The sequence below is a fragment of the Oryx dammah genome, unplaced genomic scaffold, assembly GCF_014754425.2.
Source record: "Oryx dammah isolate SB20612 unplaced genomic scaffold, SCBI_Odam_1.1 HiC_scaffold_27, whole genome shotgun sequence".
NCBI classification, from domain to species: domain Eukaryota; kingdom Metazoa; phylum Chordata; class Mammalia; order Artiodactyla; family Bovidae; genus Oryx; species Oryx dammah.
Window position 1 is genome coordinate 59,359,019 of NW_024070211.1, and position 27,526 is coordinate 59,386,544.

At 41.4% G+C, this 27,526-nt stretch overlaps 1 protein-coding gene and 1 long non-coding RNA gene across 7 annotated transcripts in view; one reads left to right on the forward strand and one right to left on the reverse strand.

Annotated features, from left to right (window-relative positions):
* Positions 1 to 27,526, reverse strand: part of CNTNAP5 (contactin associated protein family member 5) — a 1,071,087-nt gene that overhangs the window by 500,794 nt on the left and 542,767 nt on the right. For all 6 annotated transcript variants that reach the window (XM_040228920.1, XM_040228919.1, XM_040228922.1 and 3 more), the window contains one exon: positions 6,311 to 6,575. In XM_040228920.1, coding sequence (XP_040084854.1) covers positions 6,311 to 6,575 — 265 coding nt within the window. The remainder of the gene's footprint in view (positions 1 to 6,310; positions 6,576 to 27,526) is intronic.
* The window catches only part of LOC120854700, a 381,893-nt gene that overhangs the window by 146,801 nt on the left and 207,566 nt on the right, over positions 1 to 27,526 (forward strand). The gene's annotated exons all lie outside the window — the stretch shown is intronic.

Below are 27,526 nucleotides of genomic sequence, written 5' to 3' on the forward strand. Positions count from 1 at the left end.
TTGTTTTGCAGGTCCCTACTGCCAGGTTAGATCTGTCTGAAGATTGCCTCTCCCATCTTCTGGGTTCTGTTCAATTGCGCGGAGACTCATTTCTTACTCCTGAAAATTCCACCCTGGGTTTGATGCCTCTAGTACATCAGAGCAGTAGACTGTGTAGCTGTGTGCTCTGGATAGAATATTCTCTAATGAAAAGCCATTAGACAGTCTCTCTGCCATTTGGCCTTACTGGGGTGTGTTCTATTTTCTGCAGTGAAACAAACATAAAAATTTTCATCTGTGACAAAGTCTATCTCACATTAAAAGACCCTTATTATGACTGTCTTGTTTTCTCTTCACAATCAGTAGGTCTGGTACCTACAACACTTTCTCTACTAACATTGTTTGAAAGTCCTATATATCCTGATAACTTTGACACATATAGAGTATCCTAGTGTGAATTAAAAATGGTTGATAAGACAAAACAAAACACAACTTCTCAGGTTTAGATCCTTGGCACCTAATTCTATATGGATCACAAAGAAAAACATGCAGGACTTTTCTGGGCTGTTTAAGCATCTCATTCACAAAAATCACTGTATGAAGAAAGCCCAGTTTACCATTCTTCCTCCCCAAAATGCAACATAATAGGAGGAGTTGAGAAAAGTGATCTTTGGCAGGGAGATTGCCCATGCTGAATACATGTAATTAAAGCCACTTATTCCAATGTCAAAAGAAGACTCTGGAGTTGATGATTTCCGTGAAGACATGGCTGACCTCCTGTTTTGCTTTAAGAACGCATGAAGGTTTAGAAGGAACTTAAATAATTCTAGACCAGTTCTCTCCTTCAGCTACAAAGTATAGTGTGGTCTAACAGAATAAACCTCAGAGTCTGCATCTATGCAGAACACAGTGAGGTTGTTGTCCTGGATGCTAAGGCCTGAGTTCAAGGACTTTGCCCAGACTAGCTTTTCAGTGGGAAATTGATGTTTTGAGGGGTGGTGGTTCAGAGGATAAAGCATCTGCCTACAATGCAGGAGACTGGGGTTCGATCCTTGGGTTGGGAAGATCCCCTGGAGAAGGAAATGGCAACCCACTCCAGTATTCTTGTCTGGAGAATCCCATGGACAGAGTAGCCTGGCGGGCTATAGTCCACAGGGTTGCAAAGAGTCAGACACGACTCAGCAACTTCACTTTAGAGGAGAAAAAAAAAAAAAATACTTCCAATTTTCAGGACTGAAGCCCCAGATCTCTTTCTTCCTATTCTTATCCCCCATTCTTCTCCCATCAACACAAGAAAAATAACATTGAAATGTGAGGCCACTTGCAGAATAATTATAATGGTGCCACCTTTTCTTCAGATGACTCAATGTTTCACTAGCAATTCAAAACACTCTGCTTGACCAAGCCAAGTGGTCTTCTTTACTTTTACACAAGTTCCTGTTCTTAGTCATCCAGATTGGTCTGGACAATAACATCTACATCCTAAGCATGTTTTTAAGAGTCTTTTAAAATGGCAGCCATCCTACATTCAAAAGTAGAATCTGTTGTTAATCATTCCAGGAGCAGGTGTGACCTGAGAAAGTGGTCCCCAAGACATGCAGTTCCTGGGGAGAAGTGGTGAGGAACTAGGGTTGGAAATGCATAAAGGAGGAGATCTAGGTGTGTATTTATTTAAGATTTGCACAATTGGCTGCTCTGAATCTTAAAGGGGGAGATGATGCTCCTCATCTGGCAGCGGGACTCCTGGAAAGCTTCCTCCCCATTCTCATTCAGCCTTCAGACTTCCACCTGGGGTTTGCAATGCAGAGGTGACACGAATATGGGAAAACCTGTCCAGTGCATGGCAAAGTCTCTGGAAACATCTAGGCTCTTACTTAGTGCCCCTCGTGCATGCGTGCGTTCTCAGTCATGTCCAACTCTTAGCGATCCCATGGACTGTGGCCTGCTAGACTCCTCTGTCTAGGGAATTTTCCAGGCAAGAATCCTAGAGTGGGTTGCTATTTCCTACTCAGCGCGTCTTCCTGACCCAGGGATTAACCCGTGTCTTGCACTGACAGCCAGATTCTTTACCACTGCACCTCCTTGAAAGCCCAGCTCCCTTTGTATTTACATGATGTAAATAAAATTATGTGATAATTTAACTAAGGAATCATCACTGAGCATTTAAAAAGGTCTGAGAAAATTATGTCCCATATACTCAATGAACAGTAGCATACGTGTATGTTAGGTATGCATAACTTACATTATAATTGTATACAGGCAATGTCAGCTAAAGTCTACAAAGACAGTGGATTCATCATCTGTTGTCAATCCCATCTAATTTTCAAATCTGTCTATTGATGGGGTCACCAAGTAAAATGTTTCGGGAAAAGTCAACTTTAGGTACTATGCTGCCTACTTTGTTTAATAGCCTATTGTCATTTCATCTTTCAGCTAAAGCAGAGTTTCTTTATATTTGAATTCTTTAAGCAGCTGGTATTGGACTTCCCTGATAGTTCAGTTGGTAAAGAATCTCCTGCAATGTGGGAGACCTGGGTTCACTCCCTGGGTTGGGAAGGATCTTCCCTTCTTTCCCTGGAGAAGGGAAAATTTACCCACTCCAGTATTTTGGCCTGAAGAATTCTGTGGACTATAAGTCCAAGGGATCGCAAAGAAACAACTGAGTGTCTTTCACTTTCAAGCAACTGAGAATATCAAAAATCAATGTAAGAGTCAGCAAGACACAGTGAAAACTGTGGACCTAGGAGTGCAAAGGAAAAGCCTGAGCTTGAACACCTTGGTCAAGAGAGCTTAATTTCCGACTCTCAATTTTCTCTTTTGCATGTTGGTAAAATAAGAATCACTTCATATGTTTCATGAGATTTTTTTTTCTGTAGTATTATATGATAAGGTCCTAGCATAACGCCTGACCTGCAAGAGATCCACAGTGTTTGTTGATTCTACTGTCACATCACTTACAGTGAAAGGGTGCCCTTGACCCTTCCTCATATCCACATGCACAAAGCTTTCAAGAAAGAAGATGACAAAAATAGAAATCAAAGTAGAATACAAGGGAGGGGTTGCACTACTGTCCTTCATCTTCCTGAAATTTCATCCCTTAGAACAAATAAATTCAGAAGAACCCTTCTATTTTGAGAATGACTTAGTTTGGACTTCTCTTCCTGATCTTCACTGCAAAAATGCACAAAATAATCTGCCTCCCCAAAGCTATGCACACTATATGAAGCTCTGGTAATAGTGAATGTGCCAGGCATCCATGATCTGCCCTTTCTGTGGGGTCATATTTTCTTTTAGACTCAGGATATTAGAAATACCTGAACTAGTCTCAAGTAAATCTTTAAATATCTGGATTCCTTGTTCAACTAATAAAATGTGGTGCTAGTTTCTAGTTTCCATGGAGTACCATGTGTCAAGGGTAGTCCCAAGGGCCCTCAAAAACTTTCAGAACAACAGTTATTATTTTCTGATTTCTCACATGAGTTTTTCACTTCTTACAAAGCCAATACGATCTCAAGTACTTGGGAAACAAGTTTCCTCAGAAATGTAAGGGAGGAGAAAACCAGTTTTGTCCTTTTGCTTTTTTTGTTTATTTGTTTATCTGTCTTTTACCTAGGATAGAAAAACACCAGGAGACCAAAAGCCTTAATCCATTTCAAAGAAAAGTGAAAGAAATTCATAATTTCCAAAATTCAGGAAATTATTGGGGAAAGAAGCAAACAAGTTTTCTGAGATAGACATCAGAATGTTTTTAAAACTTTCTTTTCCTTGTCTGATCCTTTTGAGAGACAGGTTAAAAATACCCGATGATTTTTTTTTTCTCCCTCTATAGCTGGGTAATGGGGCAGCTTTTACCAGCCTGTCTCTCAGTCATAAACACATTTTAATGGACTTACACATGCTTAATAATACAGGTAACACCTGAATGCTTTAAAGCAAAGTGCCACTGGGGCCTGTACTTTATTAAAACTGCATTTTGACCTGAGGCATACAAGTCTCTGCACTCAACCATCTCACCAATTAAAGAGAAAAAGCCCAGTGCCAGGTCAGGTCACCATTTTTCTTCTTCATGTAAGGATTGAGGTTTAAATTTTCTAACTCTACACATGAAAACTGGTATGTTTCTAAGAGATTAACTCACCTCCCATGACTGGAAATCTTGGAAATTTTATAAAAGTCCCAGGAGTGTGCAAATGTACTCAGTTTTTATGACTCTGAGGAGTGATGCCTATTTTCGCCATAGATCTTGAGTTGGTGTGGAAGAAAGAGAAACTTGCTATATAGCTTCTCAGTACTGTGTCAAAGGTTTGATCCATTTAATCTTACGGTGGTTCAGGTAGTAAAGAGTCTACCAGCAATGCAGGAGACCCAGGTTTGATGCCTGAGGGGGAAGATCCCCTGGAGAAGGGAATGGCTACCCACTCCAGTATTCTTGCCTGGGGAATTCCAAGGACAGAGGAGCCTGGCAGGCTACAGTCCATGAGCTATAAAAAATTGGACACAACTGAGTGGCTAACACTTTCATTTTTAATCACCATCACAGCCTTGTAACATAAAGATTTTGTTTTTTTTCCATCTCCTATTACAGGTAGATGCTAAGATGGTCCCAATGACCCATGACTCCTGCTGGGTAAACACTTGTCTAATCCCTTTGAGCACTTGAGCAAGGGCTAGATTTATTCTCTTTTCTAATGAGCAGAATATGTTGAAAATGATGGGATGCTACTCTTGCTATGAGATACACAAACATCATGGCATTGTCCTGAGGGTTCTTTCTCACTCTGTCCAAAGTCGCTCGCTCTGGATTAATAGTAGTGCCCTATCAATGAGGCAGCCTTCTGGAGAGGCCATGGGGATATGTTTGAATCTTCTGAGGCCTGTCAACATCCATGTGAGTTAGCCTGCAAGCAGAATTGATCCTGGTTGAGACTTGAGATGACTGTTGCCCCTACTAACAAGCTGATTATAGCCAGAACTACCCAGTCAGGGGACCTCTGGATTCCTGACTCTTAGAAACTGAGACATAGCACGTGCTGTTTTCAATCACTACATGTTGGCATAATTTGTTATGCAGCTATAGGTTCCTAATACACTCTTACATGGGAGACAAAGTTAGGAACTTAATCTAGGGCCACAGACTGATAAGGGGAAGAGGCACCTTTGGACCCTCCTGATTGACTTGCAGACCCAGACGTGTCTGTCATTTACAGAAGTTCAGTGGGTTTTTTGTTCATCCATTGACTCTGAAGCTTTCGCATAGTCTGACCTGATCTTAACTATTAAATTATGTCTTTTGCTCCCTAACTCAAATTTCTTTAATTTGTTTGGATGACAGAGCTCACAGTCCAGTGGGGAAAGAAAGATATTTAAATTAAAGAAAGATGCAATATCGTGTAATCTGGGATAGATATTGGCCCAGAAGAGAGGGTTTGATTCAAACTGTAGAGCCAGGAAGGCTTCTCAGACGATTCATTGACCCCACCTGCCTGCCTTAGCCTCCAGTCCAATGCCTGCATGTAAGTCTGACCTCTGTAAGTACTCATCACTAAGTGAACATGCTGTTTCTGGAAGGACAGTAATATAACAAGTAGAGAAGGAGGGAGAAAATTTCATAGCTCCATGTTAAAGGAAAGGCAGATAGAAGAGCCAGGGTATGGTTCATACCTCTGTTCCATATTGCCACACATTAGGGCCTAATATATACTGCTGTAAAAGGATGTGCTTTCCAATCTTCATAGATAAAGATTAAGTGATCATATGAAGTGAAGTAAGTCAGACAAAGAAAATATCATATGATATCACTTCTATGTGGAATCTGAAATATGACACAAATGTAAAAATCTACAAAACACAAACAGACTCATAGACTTGGAAAACAAACATGGTTACCAAAGGGAAAATGTATGGGGGAGAAAGGAATAAATTAGCAGTTTGAGATTAACAGATGTACACTACTATATATAATGATCAAGGACCTAGCATATAGCCCAGGTAACTATATTCAGTACTCTGTAATAACATAGATAGGGAAAGGATCTGAAAAAGAATATATATATATATAATATATATATATGTATGTATATGTATATGGTATATGTATAACTGAATCATTTTGGTATAACCTGAAACTAACACAACATTGTAAATCAACTATACTACAATATAATTTTTTTTTAAGAATAAGAAAACTATTGGATCTTCAAACCTGAAGTTTGTGAAGACTGATTATCCCACATCCCTGGGAGCTGAAGCCTGTATGTTTTGGTCAGAATCTCAAACATGTGTCGACTTGGCTGAATAAGAAAGTGATCTAGAAGTTGTCAGCAGACAGTACCTGTGAGGATTTCAGCTGCACGTTCTGTCATTTTCTGAATCACGAGTCTCAGAGTTCCATCCTCCAGCCTCAGCAGCAGGGTCCCCGAGCCCTCAGAGAGCATTGTGGACAGAAGGAGACCATCCTTGTTCCAGGTTCGAAACTGGAAACTCACTGAGAGCCCATCGATTTGGGGAGTCCCAGGCAGCAGCAAATAACTGCTGCTGGAGTTGACAAATGTGATGGGAACAATTTGTGGTTCGGAGCAGGAAAAAGTGACATTGCCCTGGAAAACAATAAAAATCAAATATATAAAAGCCATTTTTTATTCTGCAATCTGACAGCTGATATAAACAATCACCTGGAGCTGACCTTAATTTCAGGATTATTCCACATTCAGCAGTAAGATCTTAAAGGGAAAAATATGTTAGCTTTGTTCAGATTCAGCCACAAGATTGTTTTCCATTCCTATTTTGTGGATCACAGTGCTATCTGCAAAAAGAGTCATCAAAGACCTAGGGCAGTGGAGGGATAGGAAACATCAGAAGTTTCTAGGGATCCAGAGATAAAAATAATAACATTCATTCACTGAGTAATGATGTACTGCAAGTCAACTAATGCCAAGACCTGGGATACTTTTCAAAGTGGTACACTTGAGAAAATTTTGTTACAATGTGGAAAGCCACTGACACCAGCTCCCAGGGCAGCCTGGGAAAAGAAATAGCTAAAAGAGCAAAGGTTTCATAAGGAAGGTGATGCTTTCCTGGAAGGAAGGGGAGAAGGACAGGAGCAAATGTCCAGCCAGCCTTCTCAGTAAATGGCATAGCGTCCGCAAAAGCTTGGAGAAATTAACAAAACGGCATTCCTGAAAAGTGAGTCATTTCTGAACTTGAAATGGGACAGAGGGCCAGGGATATGAAGGAGGTGAGGCAACAAAAATGAGTAGAAGTAGACTTTAAAAGCCTTTTATGCCTGCCAAAGTTATCATACAAAATCAGAAGCAGTAAAATGACAGTGGCCATATTTTTAACATATTAAGAGTATTTTTAATAACATGAAAATTGAGGGGTTCATGAGAGGACCAGAAGTGGGGAGTATTAAGTGTGTGTATATATATATATAGAAGCAGAAAGAAGATAATTCTTCGCATAAGTGTAAGAAAACAGGTCAGTTTATTTGAGGAAGTTACAGGAAAATAGAGACGTGTGTGTGTGTATATATATATATATATATATATATATATATATATATGCTCAGCTGAGCCATGTGTTGAGTCACTTTTACTAGATGAATAAGGAGAAAGCCTGGAGCACCTTCTAGATTATGAACAGCTATTACAACATGAAAGCCATTTGGAATTTTTATAGCCAACAACTTCTCATTTAGCACCACTACCATTTGTCTCTTTTAAATTCTAAACTAATCTCTACAATACTGTCAGTAAACTTATTCAGGTGAGTGTAAGACAATATTCTCGTCTACATAGATATGGACATGTGTTGTTTTGGGGGGGTGGATGTATTTTATTGAAGTATAGTTGATTTGCAATGTTGTACTCATTTCTACTGTACAGTAAAGTGATTCCATTACACATGGGTGTGTGTATATATATATACATATATATGGATAAATTGATATATAGCTCATGTTCTTTTCCATTATAGTTTATTACAAGATGTTGAACATAGTTCACTGTGCTATACAGTGTCTTGTTGTTTATTCATTCTGCATATAGCAGTTTGCATCCACTGTTAGGTAAAAGACGACCAGGTACACCAAAAGAATGTCTAACAGGCTTTAATGGCAAAGTGCTCCGGGGCGGGGTTCCCTTACCGAACGGGGCAGGTCGAGGAAGTCCGCGAACCCTGGCACGTTAGAAGTTTGTTTATATATGCATGCTGCGAGGGATGGCAGGGTTTAGTGGATGGGGGTTTGGATAGGTTGCTGGTTCGCAGCGTGCTGGCTGATAGGTCTCTCTATGCGGCTGGGGCGGGGCGGCTTTAGCAGCGAAGTGTGCTGTCATTGCTCCCCTGGATCCGGGTGAGGGGCGGCCCATCATGGCCCCCAGGGTCCGACCTTATATCCACTAAACCCGATTTCCAAATCCACCCTTACCCCACCCAACTTCCCCTTGGCAACCACAAGTGCGTTCTAGTCACAGACACATCTTATTCCCTAAAAATCTCTCAAGGCCTCTGAATGATGCTAACTCTGCCTTTTAGAGTCATTCTTGTAACCTGCACCACCGGCGGTGGGGGGAGGGCGGGGGGAGAGGTGAATGGCAGGAATTTCCTAAAGGGAATGCCCTGTGTTGCCTAGCTGCCTGAATTTAACTTCCCACTAAAGTGGTCAAGTAGTGACGCTAACCACCTAGTATAGCTTCTAGTCCTAAAGCAGGCTAATCATTCAGCTCAAACAATCTCCTAATCCAGAAAAACATCGTTAGGTCCCAATTATGTTTGTTACTGATAGTCCTGCACTTCTGAAAACAAATAGCAGTTACCAAACAAACTTCTACCAATAGTGGATTTCTACTAATGTACTCATCATCAGTGGAATATAAGCATATTCTTGCATTGATCATTTGTTGTGGCTGTTTAGATGTGTTCTCTTTTGGGTAGATTCCCAGAAGTTAATTGATATGTCAGAGAATAAAGGCCCCTTATATCCATCCATCAAGAAAGTGAAGTCACTCAGTCGTGTCCGACTCTTTGCGACCCCGTGGACTGTAGGCCACTAGGCTCCTGCGTCCATGGGATTTCCCAGGCAAGAATATTGGAGTGGGTTGCCTTCTCCAGGGGATCTTCCCAACCCAGGGATCGAACCTGGGTCTCCCACATTGCAGGCAGATGCTTTAACCTCTGAGCCACCAGGGAAACCCAAATCCATCAAGAAATCGGACAAATAATGTATATTAACACATATGTAGAATCTAGAAAAATGGTATAGATGATCTTATTTGCAAAACAGAAATAGAGATGCAGACATAGAGAACAAACGTATGGACACCAAGGGGGATAGGGGGTGGGGATGATTTTGGAGACTGGTATTGACAGACATACCCTATTGATACTATGTATAGAATAGATAACTAATGAGAATCTGCGGTATAATACAGGAAACTCTATTTAGTGCTCTGTGGTGACTTAAATGGGAAGAAAATTTTAAAAAGAGAGGATATATGTATATTCATAGCTGATTCACTTTGCTGTGTAGTAGAAACTAACATAGCATTGTAAATCAATTGTACTCCAATAAAAATTAATTGAAAGACTAAAATAACAAAAAAGAAATTGCCCACAGTTTATACTGTCCCTGGCATTAAGTGCTCACTTGTGTATCTTATGTATTCTACACAATGACACTATATTCATTTAAAAAACTACACAGATTGAGTTTGGAGTACCTGGGTAATTCAAAAGCCAGGGTCCTCCTTCCCAGTGACAATGGGGACAAACCTATGTTTGTGTGCCACAGATGCTTCTGGCAGCCATCTCTGAGAACTTCCTCCTTTGTCTTGGGTACCACTTAAAAAAAAAAATCTACCAACGAGCTTTTCAGATCCTATTGCTGTTTTAATTTGCATTTTTTTGGAATACTGGTTGATTTCCTTTCAAGATGAAATACTGATGGCAGATTAACTGAGGCAAGACTGTCTTTTTTAAGCAGTCAGGAATGCTCCCACAGGGAACTTGGGAGACAACAGTAACTTTTCTTCCCCTCTTTCTTTCCTGAGGTAAGCATCACCTCTAGTAACAATTTGCCAGAACAAAGCTGCACCCAAAGTTTGAGGGTGTGTAGAAGGGGGAAAGGATGACAAGACTGAAAGTAGAAGCTTAGGACTTTGTAAAATGTTCCTTCCCCATTATCTTAGAATTCAACGTTTAAGATGCACAGACATAGAAAACAGACTTGTGAGTGGCAAGAGGTAAGGAGGTAGAGGGGGGACGATTGGAAGTTTGGGATTAGCAAATACAAACTATTATATACTAATAGGTAAATAAAAAGGCACTACTGTATAGCACAGAGAACTATATTCAATATCCTATAATAAGCCATAAAGAAAAGAATATTTAAAAAATGTATATATGTATAACTGAGGCTTCCTAGATGGCTGTAGTGGAAAACAACCTGCCTGCCAATGTAGGAGACTTAAGACACATGAGTTTCATCTCTGAGTCAGGAAGATCCCCTGGCGGAGGGCATGGCAACCCACTCCAGTATCCTTGCCTAGAGAAGCCCATAGACAGTGGGTCCTAGTGGGCTACAGTGTATAGCATCACAAACAATCAGACTTGACTAAAGTGACTTAGCATGCACACATGTATAACTGAATATATCAATTCAGTTCAATTCCAGTCACTCAGTCGTGTCTGACTCTTTGCAGACATGGACTACAGCATGCCAGGCTTCGCTGTCCATCACCAACCCATGTCCATTGAGTCAGTGATGTCATTCAACCATCTCATCCTCTGTTGTCCCCTTCTCCTCCTGCCTTCAATCTTTCCCAGCATCAAGGTCTTTTCCAGTGGCCAGATTGTCTTCCCATCAAGTGGCCAAAGTATTGGAGCTTCAACTTCAGCATCAGTCCTTTCAATAAATATTCAGGGTTGATTTCCTTTAGGATTAACTGCTTTGATCTCTTTGCAGTCCATGGGATTCTCCAGAGTCTTCTCCAACACCACAGATCAAAAGCATCAATTCTTCAGTGCTCAGCTTTCTTCACGTCCAATTCTCACATCCATACATGACACCTGGAAAAGCCATAGCTTTGACTAGATGGACCTTTGTTGGCAAAGTGATGCCTCTGTTCTTATGATTCTGTCTAGGTGTGTGATAGCTTTGCTTTCAAGGAGCAAGCATCTTTTAATGTCATGGTTGCAGTCATCACCTACAGTGTGATTTTGGAACCCAAGAAAGTAAGGTCTGTCACTGTTTCCATTGTTTCCCCATCTATTTACCATGAAGTGATGGGACCAGATGCCATGATCTTCATTTTTTGAATGTTTAGTTTTAAGCCAGCTTTTTCACTCTCTTTCACTTTCATCAAGAGGCTCTTTAGTTTCTCTTCACTTTCTGCCATAAGCATAGTGTTATCTGCATATCTGAGGTTATTGATATTTCTCTTGGCAATCTTGATTCTAGTTTGTGCTTCATCCAGTCCAGCATTTTGCATGTTGTACTCTGCATATAAGTTAAATAAGCAAGGTGATGATATACAGTCTTGACATACTCCTTTCTCAATTTGGAACCAGTCTGTTGTTCTATGTCCAGTTGTAACTGTTGCTTCTTTACCCGCATACAGATTTCTTAGGAGGCAGGTAAAGTAGTCCGGTATTCCTATCTCTTAAGGAATTTTCTATCATTTGTTGTGATCCACACAGTCAAAAACTTTAGCATAGTCAATGAAGCAGAAGTAGATGTTTTTCTGGAACTCTCTTGCTTTTTCTATGATCCAATGGATGTTGACAATTTGATCTCTTTTTCCTCTGCCTTTTCTAAATACATCTTGAACATCTGGGATTTCACAGTTCATGTACTGTTGATGCCTAGTTTGGAGAATTTTGAGCCTTACTTTGCTAGAGTGTGAGATGTGTGCACTTGTGCAGTAGTTTGAAATCTTTTGGCATTGTTTTTCTTTGTGATTGGAATGAAAACTGACCTGAATATATGTGTGTGTGTGTATATATATATACACACATACACACACATAACTGAATCACTTTGCTGTACATAAGAAGTTAACACAACATTGTATATCAGCTACACTTCAATTAAAAACAAAAAAAAAACTTTAAAAAAATCCAATTTCACAATGTTTAGCTCTGCCTAAACCATGTCGCAAGTGTTCTGTGTGGATAGTCCTTGACAGCAGGGATCTAGAAGAACTGAGATTTTCTCCTTCTTTGACCAGTTCTCCCACATCTGATGAGAGGCCAGGCTGCTTCATTCCATTGAACATATAATGGGCCTCACTATCTGTAAGTAGACCAGGGAACCCAGAGTCCCTTGAGGGGCCTTCAGGGGACACACAAAGTCTTGAGCAAGATGATGATGGCAAGAACTTCAAATAAATGCCCCAGAGATTCTGTTCAAATAAGGCTAGGTGTGGGGAGCAACACTTTGCTCACCAGGGAGCAGGATAACTTGGAAATGCATCGTCTCTGGATGGTTTCTCTGGGTCACTTCAGGCTGTGCTCCTTCACTCCCCCCTCACATTCTCCTCCCACTGTCCTCTGTGGTCCTGTGTCCAGGCAGTCACCTGGACTGTCCAAAATTTCTTTGTTTTTAGAGCACCTCCCTGCTGTGTTCTCCAGTGTTAGGTCTAAGGGCAAGTAGGAGAGAGAGATGGGAATGGATAGGAAATAAGTTTTACACCAAATATGACCCAGTTCTCCCAGGAAGGGTTTCTGGCTCGGCCTCCTGTCACACCACTTCTGGGCAGCCACCCTTGTCACTCATCTGTCTTGCTATTCCTCACGGTGCATGCTGTTCGCTGAACCCAGGGTAGGCAAAGTGCGAGTGGGGAGGTTGGAAGAAAACTCGAGGAACCATAAGAACTGCACATGTGTATTCTCTCTGGGCTGGCACAGCAGCTTTGCCAGACATGTTGTATTCTGTTGTATTTGACCCAGTGAATGTAGCCAAAATGCAGCCATAATGTGGACTCAAGGGCTTTTCAGGTGGAGCTTATATATGTTTACAGGACAAAAGTGGCCCTTGGCCAAGTGGGTACATGATCACACACATGCACAGTGCTATGTGATCTCAGCTGTTACATAACCATGTATTTACAAAACATGGGACAAGAGCGAGAGACCATGGGGCAAGAGCGCCTGGCCACCACCATCTTGGCAAATTTGCTCTTACCCTATATTTCACCCCTTCAGGGTCTCTCACCTCAGAATCTATGCTTAATCCATCTTCCGTGATATTCCCTTGGCAAGTAACTCTGACCCTTGAACCCACATCCTGCAATGGCAGCAGATGGTATAGTAACAAACAGTTACATCCCCAATACATAGCAAAACCCAACGCCAGGTATCACCTGGAACTCATTTTGCAGTTCTTCCCCTCATGGGGCTAGAATAGACACCCACTGCACATGGAGTGCCTTTATCTTCCATTGCCAAATCTCGTCTAGCATCTGTCTTTGTGAAATAGCATGAAAGCCTCCACAGAGGCAACTCCACCTCTGCAGGGATTTTTATTAAGGACCTGCAAAATACCCCAGAGGCACTGGGCCCATCCCTTCAAGGAGGGGATTTTTGCAGTGTTCACAATCTACCTACATGATTATACTTTTCTAAATCTGAGGACACAGCCTTTACAGTACACTGTTCTAAATCTACACCATAGGATATAGCCTAAATCTTCATCATTTGGCTGCCATAGCCATGAATGTGTGCACTGGAACCAGGAAACTGTTCTGGCTTGCCATAAACAAGTTTGCATTCAGCACCAGTATCAACCAGGGCCATTGCTCTCTGTATATTAGCTAGTGACCTAGTGGCTCAGATGGGTAAAGAATCTGCCTGCAACACGGGAGACCTGGGCTTAATCCATGGGTTAGGAAGATCCCCTGGAAGAGGACATAGCAACCCACTCCAGTATTCTTGCCTGGAGAATCCCCATGGACAAAGGAGACCTAGTGGGCTGCAGTCCACGGGGTCGCAAAGAGTAGGACACGACTGAGTGACTAAGCACAGTTAATTGCAAGTTCACATGGGGCCTCAGATCCCTGCTTGGACTCTTCAGGCAGACACCTTGGCCTGAGCCCTATTCAAAGCCAAAAAGGGCATCTTAAGGAACATCCTTGGGAGCCATGTAATCTTCTAACCAAAGCATCTGTATCTCTTGCTGTGGGTGCTTAAACTGCTACTCTGCTCTCAGTTGTATGATGGGCCTAGCTAACAAGCAGAGACCCATGGTCTCATAATGTTCTACAATCTTTATCTCAGTGAGGGGAAAGTAGTTATAGATAACAACAGTTCTATTTTGTCCCCAGAACAAATTATAGCATCCACCCCTGTGTCTCAGAGTTTCAAGAGCCATGCTGCCAAGGGTTCCCCTTGTTTCTGCCGAAACTGCTTACCCAAGTTGACTAACTCTGCCTGAGTATATGGTCGATACATCATGAACTCAGTCACTCTGAGGGCCCCTTGAGGATGACCCCCTGGGCAATAGGCTGCACATGCCTCACTTTCTGCTGCACAATGGGCCATGCTACCAAGTGGGGACCTATGGTCTCACAATGTTCATCATCATCCTCCCTCATTACTTCACAGTTTGAGGTTCTGGGTTCCTCATGGCTACGTGTCTCTTGCTCCAGCGTGTGTATACACAGCTCTAGCTCTTCCTCCCATCTCAACAACTTGCACGCTTGTGCAGAATCACAGAGAGCACTATCCATATTCACCCTCAAGGCAGTTAGCAAAATTCACCCCATGGTGCCAGCCACAGTCCATGCCGCCCCATTCTGGAAATGGGAGCTCACTGCCTGTGACACCTTTTCAATACTATATGGTCAATGCTACTTGGTGACCCATCCACTGCTTCCCAGTCTTCCACTGGGGCCCACACCAAGAGGACACAGCTACCTGCTACCACATGCTATGTGGTGGCCACTGGCTTCCTCCATCCATTGGAGCCTCAGGCTCCTCTATTTGCTGGGTATCCTGCTGACTGTGCCAGTTGTCTTGCTATTCACACTGTTTGCTGAACCCAGGGTTTGGAAGATGAAAGAAAACTTCCAATGAGCTGGGAAGTTGGAAGAAAACTCAAGAAATGTAGGAACTGCATGTTTATTCTTTCCACGCTGATGCGGCAGCCAATGCAGCGGATATGCTATATTCTCTTGTGGTTTACCCAACAGACACAGCCATAATGTGGCCACAACATAGATGCAAGGGCTTTTCAGATGGAGCTTATATATACTTATAGGACAAAAGTGGCCCATGACCAAGTGGGTACATTGTGACGTGCATGCACAGTGTTGTAAGTGATTTCAGCTGTTACATAACCATGTATTCACAAAACCTGGGGTAAGCAAGAAGCTGTGAGGCAAGAGAGTCTGACCACTACCATCTTGGTTAATCTGCTTTTTCCCTACAACATCCATCTCAGCTGTGCTGGTTGCTGGCAGAAATACCAAAGTGTCAAGAAGCACTGATACCCTCATCTACTACAGTGGTGAGAAAGGAGAAAAAAGTAGCTAAATGAAAAAGTACTACTTTTGAAATCAACATGAATCATTTTCAGTATCACCATTTGTGAACTTCAGAATCCTTCTCATGATAGCACTGGAGGGAGTCTTCAGCAATGATTTAGAAAGTGCATGCAAGAAGATAATATTACTTAACCATTAGAAAGAATAAAGTAATTCCATTTGCAGCAACAAAGATGGATCTAGAGATTATCATACTAAGTGACTTAAGTCAGAAAGAGGACAAATATCATATGATATCACTTATGTGGGGAATCTAAAAAAGTAATACAAATGAACTTATTTACAAAATAGAAATAGACCCACAGAAATAAAAAACAAACTTATGGTTCCCAAAGGGGGAATCTGAGGGGAGGTAAATTGGGTATTAACATATTCACGCTGTGAGCATGTGCTGTCACTTCAGTCCTGTCTGACTTTTTGTGACCCTATAGACTATAGCTCACCAGGCTCCTCTGTCCATGGAATTCTCCAGGCAAGAAATCTGAAGTGGGTTGCCATGCCCTCTTCTAGGAGATCTTCCCAATCTTGGGATCAAATCTGCATCATTTGTGTCTCCTGCATCGGCAGGCAGGTTCTTTACCACTAGTGCCAACCATAGTCACACTACTATATATAAAATAACTAAGAAGAACCTCGTCTATATCATAGGGAGCTATACTCAATCTCTTATAATAACCCATAGCAGAAAAGGTATATATATATATATATATATATATATACACACACACACACACACACACACACACACTAACACAACATTGTAAATCAACTATAGTTCAATTTCTTTAAAAAGACATGAAATTGTAAAACAAAGAAGAAGATAATGTACTTTAAAATAGTGTCAAAAGGAGTGGCAAAAAATCAGCCACCATATTCTCTCCTATATACCAGCTTAAAGTATTGCTTCAACTTTCATCCTATTCCCACTAAGAAGGATGCTCCATATCTCAGACTCTCTCCATTCTATTCTACATTTAATCCATTAGTGATTTCAATGTACATTCAATATTTCTCCAACATTGTAAAACAATGTGTTGAGCACAGGAGTTTATAAGTTATATATATATATATATATATATATGTTTATATATAAACATATAGTTTATAGTTTTATAATAATGTTATAAAATATATATAATTAATATAATATATATATATTTAAATAGGATCCTATTTCTTTGAGGTCTATAGTCAGTAAATGTACATTTCTGATTGTAACTGGTACAAAAAATGTCCCTGACAAAATTATTCACATTGGTGGTCCAATCTTCAAGGTAAATCAACCAGCCCTGGTCCTAAAGAAGAGACTGAAAGAAAGTCAGTATTAGCACCATGGTCCCTTTTCCACTACAGATCTTACTAGAGCTACAGGGTCTTTAATTGTCTCAAAAGAAGGTCCCTCTACATTAGAAAGCCTAAATCCTACGTGTCTGATGTGCCTCTCCTGACAACACCACCATGTCCTGGTTGGATGGCAACCCTCCATGGGATGACAACCTCACTAAGCCGCAGGTCACTGGTACCTGTTACTGGGGGCCTCTCTGTCCTCAGCATGGCAGTAATTAGTGTCCTGTGCCTCCATGCTCATAGATGTGCATCATCCTCCATGATATAAGGTATCTGGAATTCCTGGGCTCATCTGTCCTTTGGGGAGCACCAAACCATGTCCAGTTTCCTTCTTTAGGATCCACCATAGCCTTTTATTTGCAGTTGTAAAATTCAAAAGTTCCCATCCTACCACTTTTCTCAGAAAAAAAAAGAGTTTGATTTCTATGGACGAAGCACAGAACTTTGAAACTCAAAGATTTGTTCGTAGACCATCTTAGAGAGACTGTCCATTTCTATGGAAATACACTTCACTTTGTACCATTAACAACAAGAATTGTACTGTTCCTCATCTGACTTATGGAGCTCAATGACCTCCTAAGAATGGTCAGGAACTTAAAACACAAGAACCAAGTTTGTATCAGTAGAGGAAGCAAGCCCTACTCATTGATTCATCCTCTCCAAGGTGGCCCTCCCTTTGAAGGGCAGAGGAAAATGTCCAGGCCATTCATTGCTGTGAAGAAACAGAACATGAAGTCTCACACAAAGGAAGCCCATTCTAATCTGGAAGGTTACAGAAGGCTTCCTTAGGGAAGTGACATAGGAAGTGAGATTTTACAGAAAAGCAGGTGTAACTAGTTAGAGAGTGAGGAGGAGTGTCATCTGCGCAGAAAAGGAAAGCATTTTCTAAGGTCGGAGGCAGGAAGGTGGGCGACATATACAAGGATCTGGCAGAAGGCCAGTAGACAGCTGTCTGGAAACTAGCATAATAGCAGGGAAGATGCAGTAGGAAAGACAGGAAGAGATGAAGTCATTAAAACTTACACCATGTGGAAGTACTAGAACTTGACCCTGTGGAAGAAATGGAATAGGAAGGGGTGAAGAGAAAATTGATATAGAAATAAGGCAGTATGGTCATATTGTGCTTCAGATGCATGCCTCAGGGAGCTGTACGTAGGCAATAGAATGTGCTGTATGTAGAGAGGAGAAAGGTCAACAGAGGATGAGACTGTTGGATGGCATCATCAACACGGAGGACATGAGTTTGAGCCAACACTGGGAGATCGTGAAGGACAGGGAAGCCTGGTATGCTGTAGTCCATGGGGTCACAAAGAATCAGACACAACTGAAAAACAACAGAGTGTGCACTGTGTGCAAAAAAGGGTGTTCATGGGTCATACTTTGGGCAACTATGGAGGCAATGGAGACAAGGACAATTAAGGGGTTGTGGAGAGCTCTGTCTAGATACAAAGTGGGACAAATGGCAGACAGTTTGTAGGTAAAATTGATAGCAGCTGCTGTGCAGGGTTCAGGGGCTTCCTCTCTCCTCTGCCTGCCCAGGGACCTCAATCCCTGCACTTCAGATTGACCATTACCTTCATGGTCTGGTGGCCCTTCCCACTCTGGCATGAAGATACTGGAAGTCCTTAAGCTCATTCATTCAGTCCATGTGTATGGTTACTATGGAAACCTGTCCCCTAAATATACTTCCTGCCTTTCTCCCTCCACCAGGAGTGACTTCTTCAGGCCTCTGCATCCCTCCTCTCCCTTCTTCCCAGGCCAAGTGGATGTTTTTCCTACTCCATTCCTGGGGCCTTTCCAGAACTTCTCCACCCATCCGCAAAGTGGCTGTCTTCTCCACTGGTTCCCAGTGGTTTGTGTCCCTAGACAATTTCTCCATAGATCCATACACATGTTAATATACACCTATCATATCTCTTAGACTGCCTTGTAATAGTTTGCTACTCTTTACTACTTGCATGGGCTTCCCATTAAAATTCACTTGTAATTGAGTTGGAATGTGGAATGAAGCAGGGAAAAGACTAATTGAGTTTTGCCAAGAAAATGCACTGGTCATAGCAAACACCCTCTTCCAACAACACAAGAGAAGACTACACATGGACATCACCAGATGGTCAACACTGAAATCAGACTGATTACATTCTTTGCAGCCAAAGATGGAGAAGCTCTATACAGTCAACAAAAACAAGACCAGGTGCTGACTATGACTCAGATCATGAACTCTTTATTACCAAATTCAGACTTAAATTGAAGAAAGTAGGGAAAACCGCTAGACCATTCAGATATTACCTAAATCAAATCCCTTATGATTATACAGTGGAAGTGAGAAATAAATTTAAGGGCCTAGATCTGATAGATAGAGTGTCTGATGATCTATGGAATGAGGTTCGTGATATTGTACAGGAGAGAGGGATCAAGACCCTCCCCATGGAAAAGAAATGCAAAAAAGCAAAATGGCTGTCTGACGAGGCCTTACAAATAGCTGTGAAAAGAAGAAAAGCGAAAAGCAAAGGAGAAAAGGAAAGATATAAGCATCTGAATGCAGAGTTCCAAAGAATAGCAAGAAGAGATAAGAAAGCCTTCCTCAGAGATCAATGCAAAGAAACAGAGGAAAACAACAGAATGGGAAAGACTAGAGATGTCTTCAAGAAAATTAGAGATACCAAGGGAAAATTTCATGCAAAGATGGGCTCGATCAAGGACAGAAATGGTATGGACTTAACAGAAGCAGAAGATATTAAGAAGAGGTGGCAAGAATACACAGAAGAACTGTACGAAAAAGATCTTCATGACCCAGATAATCACGATGGTGTGATTACTCATCTAGAGCCAGACCTCCTGGAATGTGAAGTCAAGTGGGCCTTAGAAAGCATTGCTACAAAGAAAGCTAGTGGAGGTGATAGAATTCCAAATGAGCTGTTTCAAATCCTGAAAGATGATGCTGTCAAAGTGCTGCACTCAATATGCCAGCAAATTTGGAAACCTCAACAGTGGCCACAGGACTAGAAAAGGTCAGTTTTCATTCCAGTCCCAAAGAAAGGCAATGCCAAAGAATGCTCAAACTACCGCACAATTACACTCATCTCACATGCTAGTAAAGTAATGCTCAAAATTCTCCAAGCCAGGCTTCAGCAATATGTGAACCATGAACTTCCAGATGTTCAAGCTGGTTTTAGAAAAGGCAGAGGAACCAGAGATCAAATTGCCAGTATCTGCTGGATCATGGAAAAAGCAAGAGAGTTCCAGAAAAACATCTATTTCTGCTTTATTGACTATGCCAAAGCTTTTGACTATATGGATCACAATAAACTGTGGAAAATTCTGAGATAGATGGGAATACCAAAGCACCTGACCTGCCTCTTGAGAAACCTATATGCAGGTCAGGAAGCAACAGTTAGAACTGGACATGGACCAACAGACTGGTTCCAAATAGGAAAAGGAGTACGTCAAGGCTGTATATTGTCACCCTGCTTATTTAACTTATATGCAGAGTACATCATGAGAAACGCTGGGCTGGAAGAAGCACAAGGTGGAATCAATATCACCAGGAGAAATATCAATAACCTCAGATATGCAGATGACACCAACCTTATGGCAGAAAGTGAAGAGGAACTAAAAGAGTGAAAAAGTTAGCTTAAAGCTCAACATTCAGAAAACGAAGATCATGGCATCTGGTCCCATCACTTCATGGGAAATAGATGGGGAAACAGTGGAAACAGTGTCAGACTTTATTTTTCTTTGCTCCAAAATCACTGCAGATGGTGACTGAAATTAAAAAGACGCTTACTCCTTGGAAGAAAAGTCATGACCAACCTAGATAGCATATTCAAAAGCAGAGATATTACTTTGCTGACTAAGTTCCATCTAGTCAAGGCTATGGTTTTTCCAGTAGTTATGTATGGATGTGAGAGTTGGACTGTGAAGAAGGCTGAGTGCTGAAGAATTGATGCTTTTGAACTGTGGTGTTGAAGAAGACCCCTGAGAGTCCCTTGGACTGCAAGGAGATCCAACCAGTCCATTCTGAAGGAGATCAGCCCTGGGATTTCTTTGGAAGGAATGATGCTAAAGCTGAAACTCCAGTACTTTGGTCACCTCATGTGAAGAGTTGACTCATTGGAAAAGACTCTGATGCTGGGAGGGATTGGGGGCAGGAGGAGAAGGGGACAACAGAGGATGAGATGGCTGGATGGCATCACTGACTCGATGGACATGAATCTGAATGAACTCCGGGAGTTGGTGATGGACAGGGAGGCCTGGCGTGCTGCAATTCATGGGGTCGCAAAGAGTCGGACACGACTGAGCCACTGAACTGAACTCAACTGAACTGAGAGAGCATCTAACTTTGAATTCTGGGGGGGAAAAAAAGCGAAATTGTTCAATTTAGGCAGAACCAGATTCTTATCATGAATATTTATCAGGAAATCCATATGGTCTCTCTTATTTCTTAATTTTTGCTACCACAGCCAGAAAATAATGGTAGAAGTTTGCTTTAGGATCAAATAGGAACATGGGCCTCATGTCCAACATTGTTCTTGACTCATTTTTCTGTTTCCTGATCTGCCACTTTTCAGGTTACCTGAGACCTGTCACCTTGATAGTCTCAGTTTCCTCTTTTTCAACCTGAGGCTGGTGGACTGGGTGATTCTAAGATTCCTAGGAACCTCATTCTTTGTGCATCTGAGACTGAAAACCTGTATTTTTAAAATATTTATTTTATTTTTGGCTGTGTTGGGTCTTCGTTGCCACATGCAGTCTTTCTCTAGTTACAGCCAGTGGGGGCTTCTCTCTAGTTGCAGTGAGTGCATGGGATTCTCCTTGTGGTGACTTCTCTTGTTATGGAGCATGGGCTCTAGAGTTTGAGCTCAGTACTTGTGATTCATAGGCTTAGTGGCTCCATGGCATGTGGGATCTTAACCACCTGACCAGGGATTGAACTCATGTCCCCTACATTGCCAGGTGGATTTTCAACCACTGGATCACCACTTGAAAACTTACATTTTTTCATCTATCTTTTCTTGGAAGGCATGTTAGGCATCATCAGAATCATTTCTCATTTGTGGGCATTTTTCCCAGTTGACTTTTGACCAGGAATAATGGGCACCATCTTGGTTTGGCAAGTGCATTCCTTCTGAACTCATTTCACTAGAAAGATACTTATTACTGCCTGAGATAGTGATTCAAGCCAGCTAGTGCTTTTGCAGAAAGCATAAGAAAGTTATCCTCTGCTCTGCTTCTAATTTAATCTAAAAAATACAGAAATTATAGGTAAAAGGCATGTGAGGAAAAGGCAAGGTCAGTACCCCTAACTCATTCTCAATCTGGTCATTTGCCACAACTTCTTGACTCTCCTCTGCTGAGACTATTTCACCCACCAAATGCTGTTCATTAGCTCAGCAACAAGACCGTGGTCTGGCCTTGAGCAATCTGGGAAAAGCAGGACAAAGGTAAAAGAGCAGTGGAGACCTGAAGACCTAGGACACCAGGATGTGCAATAGAACTGATGCGGCTGCAAGGCTACGGCTTGGACTTTGTCAGATCTGATAGGATCCCTAAGATGTTGGGGGGAAAGCTGCCCCAGGGCTTTCTGCCTCCTGGCAGCCTCCAGCCTCCAGACAAATGAAAACACAGTTGTAACTAACTCCCCTAAAGGGAAGAGCCCACCCTCTCACTGCACCTCTGACGTGGGGTGACACGGTGGATCGGCATTAGCTGGAAAGATGGCATGAATCAGAAATCGATCTGTCAGATCTGCGAGCCAGGTCCTCTGGCACCCAGTACATCCAGCTGTCTCTCATCCAAGAGCTCCCCTGTCTGCCCTCACAGAAAAAGAGAAAGAAAAAAGATGGAGAGTTTTAAAGAGTGGAACATTCCATGAAATAATGCCATTTGCAACAACATGGATGGACCTAGAGATGATCACACCCAGTGGAATAAATCAGACAGAGAAAGACAAACACCATGATATCTCTTACTCGTGGAATCTAAAATATGATACAAATGAATTTATCTATGGAACCGAAACAGACTCACAGACATAGAGAACAGACTTGTGGTTACCAAACAGGAGGCGTGTAGGGGAGGGACGGATTGAGAGTCTGGGATAAGTAGATTCAAACTATTACATACGTGTATAACTGAATCACTTTGCTATACACCAGAAACTAGCACAACATTGGAAATCAATTATGCTTCACTAACATAAAATTTTTAAAGTATAAAATAAAAGATTGGACCATTCTTAGTTTGTTGAAAAAGACCTGAGGTCACAAGTGGAGGTAGACTAGGAATATACCTGGACCAAATGTGGCATGAGTCTGAATCAAGTCTGGAGACTAAGGTGGAAGCTAGAGCAAGAACCACATGTTTGAGCAAGAGAGGGAAAAGTAGGTGGCCAGGTGGCTCCTACTAGGACTCTGCAAATACCATAGCCAAGTCCTGACACATCCCTTCCTTGGGTCCTGATAACAGATGATAACTCAGATATGGCTGTCCTGCTGTATCAGAAAACCAGTTCTTAAGACCTCAAGGGAATACAGCAGACCTAGCTTGAATTTCTTCTTACCTTGACTGGTTTTAGAGTTTCCTAAAGTGCCACTTGCAAGGGTTACTGTGCTGAGCTGTTATTTACCAAGCATTTTCATTGTGGGTGTTTGTTTTGTTTTTAATCATCATGCAGACATCATAACACCCTGGTGAGCAAAAACAAAGCTTGAAATGCAAGGCTGCATTTTCATCACGAGGCATCAGACAAAGCCAATCAAGCATTTATGAGCTAGGGGAAAATGATCTTGATTCAATCTAATTTGTGGGGAAAGATTTCAAAGCCAGTTCTTGATTTTCCAAATGAGTACAACCATTTCTAATCTGATTTGTCTAAAAACTACCAGGGCTGACTGGCATGCTCTCAGCAAATGCAGGGGAAGTCTGCCTGGGAGCTAAAACTATCTTTGTGATTCACACACTCAGGTGGATCAGGGGAGCAAGTGAAGGCTTTTGATCACGTTTGGAGGAAGATGGACTGCTTCATGTTTTTGTTCGTTTGTTCAACAGGTATTTATTAATTAGCTCAAATGGCCCAGGATTTGAGTGACAAAGACACAGCCCAGGAGACATGCAGACTCAGACCTTGCCCACCTGGAGACTGCACTGCACTGGACCGAAGGCCTTAGGACATGTCATCACAACTGTAATGCAGGGCCATGAGAGGAAAGTCTAAGTTTCTGGGTCAGCATGTAATAGGCGTTCATAAAGTACCCTTTCACTTGAGCTTGAGAGAATAAGGAGGAAGGAAAGAGGCTGGGAGCTGGAATCTGATGCAGGGAAAGAAAACAAAGGAGGACATCGGACAAAGGGCATGACGCGTTTTTTGGAATCTGAGGGAGATTAGATGCTCGGCAATAATAAATACAGGCAATTTTTTTTTCCTATCAAAGGAGGCCTTCAAGAATAAGGATTATGTTCCTTGGGGTTTCATGTGAGGGACACTCAAGAAAGAAGAATTTTTAACTTTGGAAGTAAAGCCAAATCTGACCTCTGTACCCTGACATGGAATTAAATCTCTGAGACCGAGTTTTGGCTAAAGTAGAGAATAGCTTTATTGCTTTGCGTGGAGCCATAGTGAACTAATGCCCTCAAAACTGTGTGTCCCCACCTGGAGAGAGTGGTGATGAATCTTACAGTAATGGTTCAAAGAGAGCATGATCAACTCATGTACATTTTCCTGGTTGGTTGGTGGTGAGACAGTTGGGAGTCAGAATCATAGATCTGGTTCCAACTAGTCTGAGATCTACATGCTTGTGGGCAGTATACAGTTAACTTCTCTCACCTGGTGGGGTTTTTAACATGTACAAAATAGCTCAAAGCTGTTGTTATATGTATCTCTAGAGGGGAAGCCAGGATCCCGCCCCAAGGCTGCACTATTTTTTCTTTCCACAGTTTCTCGCTTGTCTCTACAACCCTTCCCTTCCCTGATGAGCAACTGTTTGAACCTGCTTGTTGAAATTCAGAGAAGGTCAAGGAGGCTGAATGAAGTCTATTTCCTGTAATCAAAGAAATGGGGACATAGAAAGGCTTTTGTGCCCAGGAGTCCCACAATGTCCTGCTTGGTGTCAGAAGAAATGCCCCATTTATAACCAAAGGGCATGGGCAGGCTGGCAGGTGGTCCCCTACATGTTCCTCCCCTCTGGGTTCCCGTAAGCTGGCTGCCTGCAGGCACTATAAAACAGGTACCCACTGAGAGCCCCATAACTGATTTCTGCCACAGAGACTCTTTCTTGACCTAGCCTCTTTTTGACCCTCCCAAGCCTGCCACCTCCCAGCTTCAGTTCCTTGGCTGTGGACTCTGTTTTAGCTCCCTGCCTGTGTGTATCTGTTTCTGGTCCTGTATTTTGTGCTTATTTCTTGTCCCTCAAATACCCCCACCTGAGTTTCTGGCTTTGCCAAACAGTGGTGACTTTCAACTAGAGGGAAACCCAGAGAGAGCCCTTGGGAGCAGAAGGAAACAAAAAATAGACCTTTTATACAACTGATAACCTCAAAGCTTTCAGGCACAAGATAAAGCTGAAACTCTATTATGAACTCTCTGATTTCTGCTTCTAAATATTGAGCAAGGCAATTTGAAAATATGAATCAAGAAGCTTAAGAAAATGAATAATGCTTTGTGACACTTACTTTCACTTCTAGAAATCTATTTTCAGGAAATACTTTGAAATTGGACTGAGATTTATATACTAAGCACCATTATTTACGATAACATAAACGTAGATCTAAAATTAAAGGAATAGTTAAGTAAATTACAGTATATCCATCTGACATACTATTTTGCTACTGCTAAAAACAATGTTTATGATAAACATGAAAGTCACTTCTAATATAATACCAAATGAAATGAACAGAGTACAAATTTACACCTACAAATCAGATAAAATACACCAATACAAATATGTAGCTATCAAACAGAGATTAATTTGCTAAATAGTGACTCTCTAGGTGATAAAATTATGTTGTTTTTTGTTTACATAATTTTTTTCTCTATTACCAATTTACTTAAAATGAAGACATATAATTTTTATAATACATTTTTAATGAAATAATTTCCAAGTATTATTTTATTTAAAAGCATTCAAGACAACCCTATTCAGGATTAGTAATTGCTATCAAAGGCATTCATGTGGATTAGCAGTAGTTAATCCAAATAGAGTTGGAAGCAGCTGGATATGAAACCTAATGACTACATTTTTCAAATGGTTTTTGTTCTTGAATAATTTCAGAACTGCTCATCCCTGCTTCTACATGTATTGTTCTATACTATTACACTCAAGTAAGCAGAGGTAAGAAGTTCTTTTTTCTTTTCCATTATGGTTTATCACAGGATATTAAGTGTAGTTCCCTGTGATATACAGTAGGACTTTGTTGTTTATCAATTCTGTATGTAGTAGTTTGCATCTGCTAACCTCAGACTCCCAACCCATCCCTCCTCTACCCACTTTCCCCCTTGGCAACCACAAGTTTGTTTTTATGTCTATGAGTTTGTTTCTGTTTGATAAATAAGTTAATTCATATCATATTTTAAATTCAACATACAAAGGATATAATATAGTATTTGTCTTTGCCTGACTTATTTCACTTAGTATGATCATCTCTAGGCCCATCCAAGTGGCTGCAAAAAGCATTATTTCATTCTTTTTTATGGTTAAGTAATATTCCATTCTGTGTGTGTGATTGTGTGCATGTGATTGTGTGTGTGTGTGTGTGTGTGTGTGTGTGTGTAGGCTGTATCTTCTTTATGCGTTCATCTGTTGATGAACATTTAGGTTGTTTCCATGTCTTGGCTATTGAGGTGCATGCATGGTTTCAAATAGGTTAACAAGTCATGATAGCAAGGATGGTGATGTGTGTCTGTCTCTGTGTATGTGTTTGTGTACATATGCGTCTATTTTTTCCCTTTGAGTGAACTTACTTCTCCAAACAATTTTTTTAAAGTAAAATGAAAGAGATAAACTAAATTTGAATTTTAATACTGTGTTAACTGCATAATACTGTATGTTTAATACTGTATGTTAACTGTTAATACTGTGTTAACATACAAATAATATTTAAACATGAAATTAACATCATTGTCCCTACAGTAGATCACTGTTTGGTCTACTCACATTTCAAATACCCCTTGCCACACAGAACTGGTGGGTACCATATGGGACAATGTGAGTCTAGAGAATGATTATAATGGTGATGGCTGAATTGTGCTTTTCTGTCTTGACACGAAAATAGAATTTGTACCACTTCTTACATGCTTCTGTTGCTGCTGCTAAGTCGCTTCAGTCGTGTCCAACCCTGTGTGACCCCATAGATGGCAGCCCACCAGGCTCCCCTGTCCCTGGGATTCTCCAGGCAAGAACACTGGAGTGGGTTGCCATTTCCTTCTCCAATGCATGAAAGTGAAAAGTGAAAGTGAAGTCATCCAATCATGTCTGACTCTTCATGACCCCATGGACTGCAGCCTACCAGACTCCTCCACCCATGGGATTTTCCAGGCAAGAGTACTGAGGAAATACATATACTGACCTTCATTGCCAGATGTTCAAGCTGGATTTAGAAAAGTTGGGGAACCAGAGATCTAATTGCCAACATCCATTGGATCATAGAAAAAATCAAAAGAATTC